The sequence below is a fragment of the Hermetia illucens genome, chromosome 2 (genome assembly GCF_905115235.1).
Source record: "Hermetia illucens chromosome 2, iHerIll2.2.curated.20191125, whole genome shotgun sequence".
Lineage (NCBI taxonomy): Eukaryota > Metazoa > Arthropoda > Insecta > Diptera > Stratiomyidae > Hermetia > Hermetia illucens.
In genome coordinates this window covers 9,070,173-9,082,482 of record NC_051850.1, presented here as the reverse complement: position 1 = coordinate 9,082,482, position 12,310 = coordinate 9,070,173, and the positions used below count along the sequence as shown (strand labels likewise).

The window sequence follows — 12,310 nt, the reverse complement described above, 5'->3', positions numbered from 1 at the left end:
CTGCATACCTACTGTTGTGTATGCTTAACATGGCCGGGAAAGCGCTCGTAAAGCTCATCAGGAACACATTTGCTCCGCCCTGCCCGGAGCTTATCCTCAAGGTAATTTAGGTTCAGAACAGGGAGACCCACGGTGGATGCTGTTATGGAGGCCGTAGATGCAGTTCATCGAGACTAGCCACACAGCCGCCGATCTTGATGGATAGTACTCCTCATAATGCTTGATGTCAGAGATGCCTTCAACTTCGTATGATGGACGGATTTGCTAAGCATATTAGAAAACTCATTCCACGTGGCAAGTTATCTTTCGCGGGGCGATAATCTGAAAGACCCTTCCCTGCTCAATGAGCCGAATCACATCGGAAGTAACGTAGGGGTCCATTCTAGGGCCAGATGTCTGGAACGCTTCCTACGATAGTCTGCTGATACTCGACACGTCTGAACAGTCGTGCCTGGTCGGGTAAGCGAATGGATGCATGCTCATGGTTTGAGCCTTGCGGTGGAAAAAACCGAAGTAGTCACCTTGACCAGAAAAAGAATCCCGACCCTGCGTCCCGCATCGATCGGCAAGTTAACTATAGAGTCGTAGCCAGCTAGACTTGAACATGAACTTCTTCGAGCAAATCAAAGCAGCAGCGGACAGGGCTGCAGCTGGAGTCGCGGCCTTGAGTCGGCTAGTGCGAATGTTGGGGGCGCTATGTCTATATAGGAGACGTCTTCCCATGGGAGCAACGCAATCGGTTCTGCTCTATGGCGCGGAGGTATAGGCTGATGCCTGTGATAAGGAGGTGCATCGTAAGTGTCTTGCTCAAGTGCAGAGACAGGGAGCTTAGCGGGTGGCGCCTGCTTATCACACTGTCTTAGAACAGGCCATGATGATGATCCTCGTTGCCCTCCTTGCCAAGGAGCATACAGCTATCTACCGCCGTAAAGACGAAAACTTAAGGGAGGCGCAGAACGTCAACGCACCCTTATCGAGTGGCAACTCTTTTGACAAAATCAGCCAAGGGGTAGATGGACTGCGCGGCTCACCGACAATTTAGACCCGTGGCAACGCAAGGTGAGATTGATTACTTCCTTACCCAACTTCTAAGCGGGCATGTAGGTTTTCAATCTTGTCTGCATACGATTGGGAAGGCGCGATCTCCTGATTGTGTGTTCTCTTGCAAGAGGTGAGACGGCTTTCGTCAGCAGCTTTATGCACATAAGGGAGTTTTCTCTAGACAATATTGTCAGAGAGATGCTGAAGAGCGCTGGTAGCTGGAATCGTGTTGCGCATTATGTTTGGGCTTTTCTTATTGCGAAGAAGATTGAACTCAACAGGCAGTGCCATTGGATGGTAAGGGGTTCCCTGAACTAGCAACTCCCTTCCTCCCCTCCCCTTCCGTTTGTGAAAGGGATTCCCTGACTTGAAGGCTCCCAAAGCCGGGAGAGCGGAAGGGCTAGCCCACAGTAATGTGTCAAACTGTTCGAGGATAGTTCCCTGATGACAGGGAGGTATTTAGTTGATAGTCCGACAGCGCACTGTTGCGGAAGTCCAACACTCTATGCGTAAACGCATGCACCCACCCTGCTCCACAAAAATACATCGGTTGCACTCTGAAATCTCGTCGCCTTGGTTGCGAATGTACTGTTAATGAGGTCACATTTCCTACGGAGTCCTTAGTGTATCAAGTGCAAAGATGGAAGGTTCTGGAAGATTTCACAGTCAGTGGTCACGAGGCCAAAATGAAGAAACCTTTGGATTCGCAAGATGTAAAAGAGCGACAAAGGAACTCCGTCACGAAATCAACAACTCAGGAGCTGATCAGTAACATTAACAGAGACTCATGGTTACCAAAAATCCCTGTACCTTGTACCATGGAAGAAATCATACGGATCTTTCGTCCTATCGACCCCATTTGATCTGACATTATCGATGAGAGGAAGAGTACTGATGTATGACTGTAAAGGAACTGTAAGAAGCAATCATGTCCTTGGACAAAAGAGCACCGTAATTGGATGGTTTGCCCAGCGAAGTAATAAAACTTTTCTTTAAGTATAAGCCGGATGTTACTCAGTGCGATAAACTTATGTTTGATAAAGATAAAGATAAAGATTGCTAGATTCGTGTATCATCCGATATTTGAGAAGCTCATCAAACGAAGATTGACTGAAACAATTCGTCCTGTGAGGGACTTGTCACTAAAACAATATGATTTTAGAGCCGGGTAGTCAACAATTGATCCGATTAAGGCAGTGGTCCTTTCTAGGCGGTATCCCGAATTACTGATACTGAGGGACAACATGACATCGAGACACGTTGGAGTAACAAGGTAAACTGGGAGAGCGTGGCTGCGACATACGGTTTAAACCAGCAACTGATTACTTGGTACACAGACGGATCCCTCACAGCAGAGGGAGCTGGTGCCGGTGTCATTGGTCCAGGAAAATGTACTTTGAGTCAAGCAGCGATCAAGGCACTTAGGTCCAACCAGGTGAACTCTAAACTGGTATGGGAATGCCTTGAGAGGCTGAATACACTCGGCTCGTCCAACAAGGTCTGGATACTTTGGGTCCCAGGCCATGCTGGGTCGGAAGGCAATGAGGCAGCGGAAGAACTAGCCAAGAAGGGAGCAGGGATGCCTTTACACGGGCCAGAACCCTTCTGTGGAATAGGAAACGGTTTCATCGCTATGAATCTAAGAAACGAAGAGAAACTGTTGAGGGTACTATATTGGGCGGGCCTACCAGGGATGGAGCAGTCCAGGGTGCCTATTGGGGGATACGAACCCATGTGTGCAAAGGATTGCTTAAACCTCACCAAAAAGAACCTCCGAACCATAGTGGGAATTCTCACTGGTCATTGTCGGCTAACTATCACCTAGGGAAGCTAGGGATATCTACGGACACTGCCTGCAGGTTTCGTGAGGAGGAGGACGAAACCTCTATACACGTCCTGGGACAGTGTCCAGCACTTGTGCAAAGTAGGTCGATACATCTGGGAGAACACTTAATACCAGATGCAAAGCTGAAATATCTGGAATTGGGGAACATACTAAAGTTCCTAACAGTTACTGGCTTGCTTGAGATACTATGATCAACAGGTACACTACAACCAGTAAAAGGGGCACAATAGTTCTTCAAGGGCGCGGTGCGACTTTCCCTTAACGAAATAATAATAATAAGGCAGTGGTCCAAGCGGTGAGACAGACTCCGCGGAATATAGTCGCCACTGTTGACGAGTGACGCTTATTGAGATATTGATTGATTACTTAAAGGGCTGCGCCATGCTCTACGCGACTAGAGAAGGACCATATCTAAGGTTCAACCTTATCAACCAACACTCAGAATGGTGAAGCTGCAAGCTAGCAAATGGCCTCTCTACCTCTAAAAAATCCGAAGTAGTGATCGTAAGCTTTGGTTGCCGCAGTCGGCAGTGAAATACCTCGACGTCATGGTAGATATGAAGATGAATTCCTTCAAGCAGATTCGGGACATAGTAAACAAGGCTGTGGCTAGCATTTTTGCGATTTGTTGGCTTCATCAGCCATGTCGTTGCCGAAGGTCCTTTATGCAGTGGGCATCATTTGTTGATGAGCGAGATTCAGTCCGTCCTTCTTTACAATTTTGAAGTGTTGGCTGGACGTGTATTGCAAGCACATAGACCACCTAGGTACAACGGCAGAGAGGTTTGCAAGTTGCTTCTGCATAAACCACTGTTTCGGAACTGGCAGTAATGTCAATGTTATGCCAATCGCTGTCGGTGAAAGGGTGTTTTAGACACCATAAGTGAGGTATTTCACGAGGACACGTTAAGGGGACCTTGGGGCACGTTTCAATTTAGCTATTCCTAAGACGAAAAAGAGGAAGACCAATGAGAGAGGTGGCAAGATAACTTAGGCTTCCCAGGGGTATGCCTTGCCTGAGGTAATGTGCCAAAATGTTCCAGGATATTTAGGATGTGTTGGGAATGGGTGTTTTGAAAATGGTGAATGGTGTTGGGACGTCATTGGCTGGGAATGCAGTAATTCTACCAATTCCATGATAATTCGAGTATTCTGGTTGCCAACATGAGTAATAACCAGTTTAACGGACGAAGCTAACACGAGGGGATGATTTTTCTTACAATAGGAGCATGGGTCGTTGTTGAAACCGTTGATATGCACTGAAGCTTATCCGCATCAAAGTATGAATCCTTGGGGCATGACCTATGCTGCAAAACTCCATTGGCGCATACGTAAAATTTAGACTTATCTGACGTGTCTGGAAGAAATGTTCCATCAGGGATGTCTCCGCAATCCTAAGGAAAAATCATAAAGTTTTGATTATTTAAATGTGCATAAATTAATTTAATTTAATAATGGGGAACCCCGTTTGTTAACTAAACTAAAAATATTTAAATTATGACTGTTCAATAGATTTACCTTTGTGGGCACTGTTGTGGTCGGTCCAGTTGAAGTACATTCCGATTTCGTAGCGTCAAATATGGAATTGGGGGGGCAGGACATATGCTTCAGATATCCGTCAACACAAACATAATACTTTGTTTGGTCGAAAGCATCGGGTAGCCTTCCTCCTTCAGGGGTTGGACCGCAATTCTGAAATTGAAAATTAAATATTTGAGAGTGTGACTTCACTCTTCAAAACATCCCCTCATCGGCTTCAGAAACCGACTGCGATCCCATCATTGTGTACCTTGGATCCATGTACTTCTTTTGGATTACTCCATTGTCATCACTTCTCATTCTCTGGCTTAATTGATTCCATTTATTTCAGGTTCTTCTACAATTTTTCTATTACATTATTTCCCTAAACCCAACCCTTTTTAGTTTTGCAATAATTAATATGTATGTATTTGCATTTCATTTCGTGTTTAGTTATTCTATGCTATTGCTGTCAATAGGGGCAACTGAATGTATCGTGGACACATGAATTCAGCAAAAAGTTTCTGTTGGTTCATAACAAGTCGCATTAGCGTTAGAGTGTGCAAACCCTAGACAATCTTATCCCAGTAGACAATCGATGAGAATGAGTTCTTGACAACTGGATTCAGGATGCTAAAGGCAGCTTACAATGTATTAGAACGAAAAGGCCACTATTCGGCTCACTGCGATAAATTTCTAGGTTTCACACCAACCGAGAAGCATTGAAATAAAGCAAAACCTGCTGCTCCTGTTTGAAGCAGGGACATGGTATCAAACAATAACCATTGAGTGGAAGGTGTCGTAAGAGTTCAAAAAAAAAAAACCAAACTTTGTTGAAAAATGATGGGACCACGAGTGATTCCATGTAGTTGGTAACCGACGCCAAGCCATCCTCTGAAGGACGCAATCATTATTGGCCGAGGATAGAACCCAATCTGAGGTACTACTAGTAACGGCTCGAGTTAGCGTGCAATGCATCTGCCGAATCTACCGTGAAAGTGTGACTAGTTCATCAGTCCTCAAAGCAAAGAGTAGTCAGGAACCATGGCCAAAGTTGTGCCTTCAATATACACTCAAAATGTCACTACTGCCTTCAGCGTTCTGCTTACTTAAAGTGTACGTTACATTTGCCTGATATTCTGTATTCTCTCTTCCGCATTGGAGATTGGTCGAAAGTAATTTTATTTTTTACACTTCATCGTGAGAGGTTTGCCAAAAAGTGTCTTTTTGTTCTGGAAGGACAGCGAATTTTGTCTTCAATAGGCGGCCTAGAGTTCATTCGATTGAAGACAGACAGCAAACGAGATTGTATCCTCTGCGTGCATCAAGTCTGAGACAGACTTGACTAGAGTACATACAAGGGTGACCGGCGACGGCGTTTTGCGACCCTAACCTACGGTCAACCTACATAAAAAGAGGTTTTTGATATCGGAACAGATAGCAAAGCGCCCCTGCTCATGGAGTCCCGATGACCATGGCATAGACAATTACATTCCTACGCCCTAAGTCTTTAGGTCTAAAGGAGAAAACTGCCAATAATAGTTTAGACCAGTGCTGGTTAGTGGGGCGTCAACAGGATTTGTTTGACATTAGTAAAATTTTCGGTTACAGGGGTTACGGGGATACAGTAGATACAAGAAAATGAGGTATGATCCGTTTTCACTTAACCTTAACCGTTACTGATTTTCTAAATAAAATTCAAAGCTGTACGTGTATGAACGAATATCATTACTGGGATGACTAATGAGGACAGTGGAGTAGCAGAGTCCATGGTTGCACATTAAACTCCATCAATACTGCCACTGCTTGGATTATAGGACTGTCAGTTATGCTTGAACAGTTCTCAGGCAACCGTTGGCTGGCAAGTGGATGGGGTCCGACTGGTCTATCCATTCTGACTATACAGGTGGCCGGTGATCAATTGAAAAACGATTCGGCCTGCTGGCTGACCTGACCCTGGAATAGATGCTGACGCCTTCATGTCAGTCATCTCTAAGCAAAGAAAATATCCGTACCGGGCTCTGGTGATTGTCGATGAGACGAGGAGTACTGATGCTGATCTCAATGATTTTCAAATTTCAATCAGGTGGACTACTTCGCGATCAGTGAAGAATCCTCCGAAGAATTTTTGGCCCTCTACAAGAGGATGGACAATTCTGTAGCCTACATAACGACGAAATCTATGAGTGATACCATAACCGTCAAGTTGTGGATAAAATCCGGCACAACAGGTTACGGTGGGCGGGTCACTTAATCCGTATGGATGAGGATGATCCCAGCCGAAAAGTCTATAGACGGAGCGATAGCCTAGGTCAATACGCCAGACAGCTTTTAGGGATATCGAATTGGTGGACCTAGGCGCAAAACCGAGATGTCTGGAGTTCCTTATTGAAGCAGGCCTATACCGGATACCGCTTGTTCCGCCATTGATGATGAGTAGATTTAGGGGTTGTTTTCTGGATATGCGTAACAAGAGAAGCGCTGACATCGGCCTCGAAAGGGATTACCATCTGATGGTTGCTTACGCTCGCTTACGTGTTGCATCTGGCACTTTTCGCGCCTGAGAGTATCGATGAGCATTGGGCCGCCATCAAAAGTTCCTCGGATGCCGCACAGGTGATCGGCCTTATTCCTAAGATGCGTCATAGGACTTGGCTGACTGCAGAGTAGTGGAAGCGGATCGATGAACGGAAGGGATTGAAAGCGCTATTGATGGCTGCGAGTGATGGCGGACCGGACACGGTCGAACTCCGATACTGAGTGAAATTCTGAGAAGTTCAGCGCAGTGTACGCCTTGACAGAGAAAATTGGCTATTGCGTTGCTGAGGTAAGCAGAAGATAGCGCTGATCGCAATGATTTCAGAACTGTATACCACATCACGAAAGAGCTTAGAAGTGGTCGCAAATCATTCGATGGTTCTCACCTATGATGATGGACAACCGAAGAGGTGGAAAGAATACTTTACCAGGGCTTTTAACCCTGTTACATCAGATGAGGTTCTTCCTCTTGAGGATGAAATGGCTAACATTATAACATGCGGATACGGATTGTTCCTCCGAGGAGCGAAATCGCTTTGGTCATTAATGCACTCAAACGCAGTATAGTTGTTTGGCTTGACAGTTTCTCCGCAGAATTATTTATCGCTGCACCTGGAGTTACTGCTGATCTGCTGCTTCCACTCTTACGGAAATCTTGGGAATCTGAGACCTTTCTAAGAGAGTAGAAAAAGGGAATGGTCGTGGAAGTCCCAAAGAAAGGGACCCGTTTTGAGTGTGACAATTGGGGGTATTTGCGTGCGTCCGGCCGTTGCAAAGATAATAGCTAAAATAATCTTGGAATGCATCGAAGAACATCTCGAAAGCCTGATCGACAGAGAGCAGGCTGGTTTCCGCTCCAGCATTGACCGCATCAACACTCTACGGATCATTTTCGAACAGTGTGCGGAATTTACATCTTTGCTTCACCTGCTGTTCATCGATTTCGAGAAAGGTTTCGAAAGCGTGAACAGGGAGTGCATCTGGAGTGCTTTACGCAGGAGGGGCTTTCGAAAGAAAATAATAACTATTATCAGAGCAACATATGATGGCATGAAATATCATGGGCTGTACCGAGGTAAACTTCAGGTCAATAGCGGAGTCTGCCAGGGTTTCGTCCTGTCACCGATATTATTTCTTCTTTTTATGGGTTCTTCATGCTGATATGGAGGAATTCTATGGACTGTGGCATCTTTCCTCAAACACCTCAGGTAGGCTAGGGACATCTGTCTGCTGTCTCACCTGGTCATGGGTCTTGGCCAAATGGCTCTGGATTTGGAAAGAGAGGCAAGTAGAGTTGGACCGAAGATAAACACCATCAAAACTAAGATTCTCTGAAGGGTCATTTTACCCTCCCTATCTGCACTAATGGACAGAGCATTAAAGGCGTCGGTCAATTTGTATATCTAGAAAGTGTGGTTTGTGCCGACGGTGACACCGAACTAGATGTCGCGCGACGCATTAACAGCACTAGACCCGCTATGGCTGCCCTATCTACAATCTGGAAATGCAGTAATCTCAACATTAAGCTCAAGTTCAGGCGGTTCTGTGCTAGTATCCTTTCTGGGTTGCTATAAGGAGGTAACAAATGGAAAGTGAATTCCACGGTTACTCGAAAGCTCCAAGCTTTTGTCAATACCTGTCTATAGCTTACCTGCTTGGCGCTCGTGTGCTACGTAATAGGAAGACGGAAGTGGCAGTGAATAGGGCACACATTGAGGAAGGGATTGCATTGCATACTATGCCATGCAGTGGTATCCACTCTTTCAAGATATCCGGCTGGTGAGTCGCTTCAAGGGTGCTTGACGTAGAACAGTAAAGGACGAGTGCGAGCGTCTCGGGAAATCGTGGGGGGAACTGAAGCGCATTTTGGGTAACCACGAGCGAAGGTGCGTTGGTGCAGTTGACGCACTATACTCCACCAAGGGGTGAAGGGGACCATATACACATGTATATAAAAACTCGGTTTCGAAACTGGAAACTTCCAACGGCAGCCTCAGGCATAGCTGACTATTGGGCAATGAAATGCTATTGGCTGACGGTAGTAAAGTTTTCAATTGGCGATAAATGTGGTGTGGGTTTGAACTGTATCACAAAATCAGCCACCCCCACCGAGGTACAACATTTTGCAATACATATCATTTCGATACCCAAGGTCATGCAGGTGAAACTATCAGTATTTAAGCATCAATGTCGAGAACTCAGATAATTATCGACGAGAAGAGAGGTGGCACCCTATTGCTGATGTTGCTGATTTTCAATTTTGTGAATACACCGTAGTAGCTGGGTCTTAGCCTTTTCCAGAGTGTCTCCGCCAGTTTGCTTTCTTATGATGAATTCTGTAGGCGGGATATAGGCTTCTAGATAGGTGGTGATCATCAAAAGGTTTTCTAGGATTCGCCTTTGATCGTTGCTTTTTTTTTTGTAAACAACGTATGAGTGTGATCTTTCAGAATTTGGAAAAGGTTTTCTAAAACAGACCTGTCGTTTCTATCCGGTACTCGAAATTTTCGATGAAGAGTCATCTTTCAGCGAATTATAGCCTCCAGATTGCAGGTGGAGAAGATAAAGAAACTCTGCCTTGGAAGGTGGGACCGCAAAAGAGACAACACATTTTGTTCTTAGGGAGAAAGCGTGCAGCTACAAAGTTATGGGCATGAAGTGAAGAGTACCTGGTCCTTATCCTGGGAGCAAGTAGAGAGACTATTATCTTCTCTATCAAGCAAAGCGGAAACCAAGTTTGGCGCCGGAGTTTGCTGTCCTCAACAACTTTAGTTTCCGGAAACAAGGAATGCCTGCCTACAAGTGAATGCCGGATGGCTAAATTGATCCAGGCTAACTAGAGCCAACCACGAGCACAGAGTGTAACCTCAACTGTCAAGATGAGGGCATAAGAGATTATAAATAAATAAATATAAAACCTTGTACGCTCTTGGTGATACCGTGGGGAGAGGGGCAAAGGGCTATCTTGGATCTGGTACTGTAAGGACAAACATCAGACCGGGTATTACCACTAATAACTTAGCATAGGTAACAGAAGGATTAGGGACTGTGATATAATGGAACCCCTACTAAAGAGCCACTAGCGAAGGCTAAGTCAGTTGAGTGTAAAGCAATAAAATTTTGGTATATCTATTTAAAAATTACCTTTCCTGGTTTTTGAGTTGAAGTCGTAGAGGTACTACTAGTAGTAGTAGTTGAACTAGTGCTAGTGCTCCCTGTAGTTCCTCCTGACTCCAAAATGCACATTAAAATAGTGGGGTCAAACACCTGGTTAGGTTCACAGCTTTTCCGATTTAGGACTCCGTCGACGCATACATAGAATTTCGTTTTATCAAAACTGTCAGGAACAAGTTCTCCGTCTTTGCATCTCTGCTGAAAGAAAGCAATAAAAGTAAGAGTGGGGGAAGATATTAGATCAAATCAAAACGGCCATACACTCACTGGAGGAGGTGTTACTATAACCGCAGTGCAATTATTTACTTCTGGATCGAAATGTTCGCTTCCAGTGCATGTTTTATGCAGTAAATATCCCGCTGGTTGACACTCGTAGTACATTTTCTGGTTGAAGGCGTCTTTAATCTTTTCTCCTGCTTTTAGAGGTCCACATGTCTAAAATTGGGGAAAGACAATTGAATGGCTTTTAAAATGGTAATCAATCAAGTAAATAACGATTTGGTGCGTCATTCAAAAATTGTTTGGAGGGGGGGGGGGGTGTCAGAGCCGTAGAGAGAAAATCTGAGTCTTTGGTTGGTAGATCTCACAAACATTTGTGACAGGTTTTTCCCACATCTTTGGAATGAGGACCACAAATGCTATGGGAAGAGAATCTGGGGATCAAAACCGTAAGTTATAGAGGACACGCGTCTGAAGTTTGAATAAGAGTATCTAGGAAGAATACGTCTCTTTCGAGAGAACTCCGAAGGCAATATCACAAAGGGATTTTCTACGGAAAGAGCAGTTGTCGACTTAATTTGGGGCCGCAGTAGTTGCCACTAGACGGGAGCAAATTCGTTGAAGCTATGATTTTCCTCGATAGGAGTGAAAGTTGGTCACGGATGCTCTCATGAAACCTTTACGAACGAAGGGCTTGTAGTGAAAATGAGTGGTTAGAGGAGATTACGAAATCTTCAAAAGACTCTGACCTGATCACGTCGCATTGGCTTCTTGTTACAGAAGCATTAATCATGCCTACGAGTGGAAACGCCGACCTTGTCAACTACGGCAATCCACTATTATGAACGGATTAGAATAGAATTCTCTAATGTTTGTAAGTTCCTCAATAACGTCCTTAGGGGTCGGTTCGAATCTTCAACGGACTCACAATACGGAAAGTGGCGACCACGAGGTGCTCGAGTAAGTATTTTTGACCATTTAGCTGGCGTTATAACTGCGTTGGTCGGTGAAGAGCGAACCGCGAATGACCCGTATTTGTCGGGGCGCAATGAGAGTTATGTGAGCGACGATAGAGTGACCCTAGCTCTGCTAGTCCCGAGTGAGCGCTCATGCGTCCATGAGTTTCGGGATCAGTGAAGTATAGTTTAGAACTCAGGGAGCTGGGGTTGGGGCTGGGTCCCCGGGAATACACCCGCCCCTGATTATTGGGGTCCGCTTCCTTAAACCCGATGCGTTGGTACCATTTCGCAGAGTATTGAGAAGATGGCAGAAAAGGACGAAAAGCATTCCGTAGAGTATTGAGAAGATGGTAGGGACGGAAGAACAGCTGGTTGCGTTTGGACGCAATACGAACATGTGTTGTTCACCACAGCGCCCAACGAAGGAGGCAGCAAAGGCCGAAACATCCGACGAGAGTCCGCGATGCACACGACTAAATAAAGAGAACGTCTTACAAAGTGATGTGCCGAAACGGGGACAGCAATTTCAGTACCCTGTCGTGCATCTGTTCTGGAAAGAAACTCAGAGAAAATTGCTAAAGCTGGGTGGGTAGATTTGGGTACAAGCCAAGTGGAAGCGCAGTAGACTGTCCTTGTTCGAGATAAAAGGAAAAGGCTCATCTGCAAATGCGTGGCAGTTGTGAATTGCATGCTGCCTGCAAACTTCCTCCTGAAAAACATCAGGAAAGGGGTGAAAAACGGGCTGGTGACAACAGACGGGCATTGACTATAGAAGAAGAAGGACAAAAAGCAGAAGTAAACATAATTCTCGCTGAGAACATCGTAAGCGAAAAAGCGGGCGGATAGATTGCTGCTAAATAAACTGGGAAAAAAATAGTCTCCAGGGCTCAAATAAAGACAAAGAAGCGTAAGAGGAAACAACATGTTGCGCCGCTAGAAAAGCGTCTGCCTAAAGTCGAAGTAGATATGAATGGTGGAGCACCAAAGGAAAAGGCGGCGAGGAAACGAAGGAGGA

General features: G+C 45.3%; 1 protein-coding gene across 1 annotated transcript in view; it reads right to left on the bottom strand.

Moving 5' to 3' along the window:
• The window catches only part of LOC119647590, a 122,287-nt gene that overhangs the window by 70,044 nt on the left and 39,933 nt on the right, over positions 1–12,310 (bottom strand). The window contains exons 19-22 of the mRNA XM_038048604.1: positions 10,379–10,552; positions 10,088–10,312; positions 4,406–4,579; positions 4,108–4,281 (exon numbers count right to left, since the gene is read on the bottom strand). Of these exons, the coding sequence (XP_037904532.1) occupies positions 4,108–4,281; positions 4,406–4,579; positions 10,088–10,312; positions 10,379–10,552 (747 nt within the window). The remainder of the gene's footprint in view (positions 1–4,107; positions 4,282–4,405; positions 4,580–10,087; positions 10,313–10,378; positions 10,553–12,310) is intronic.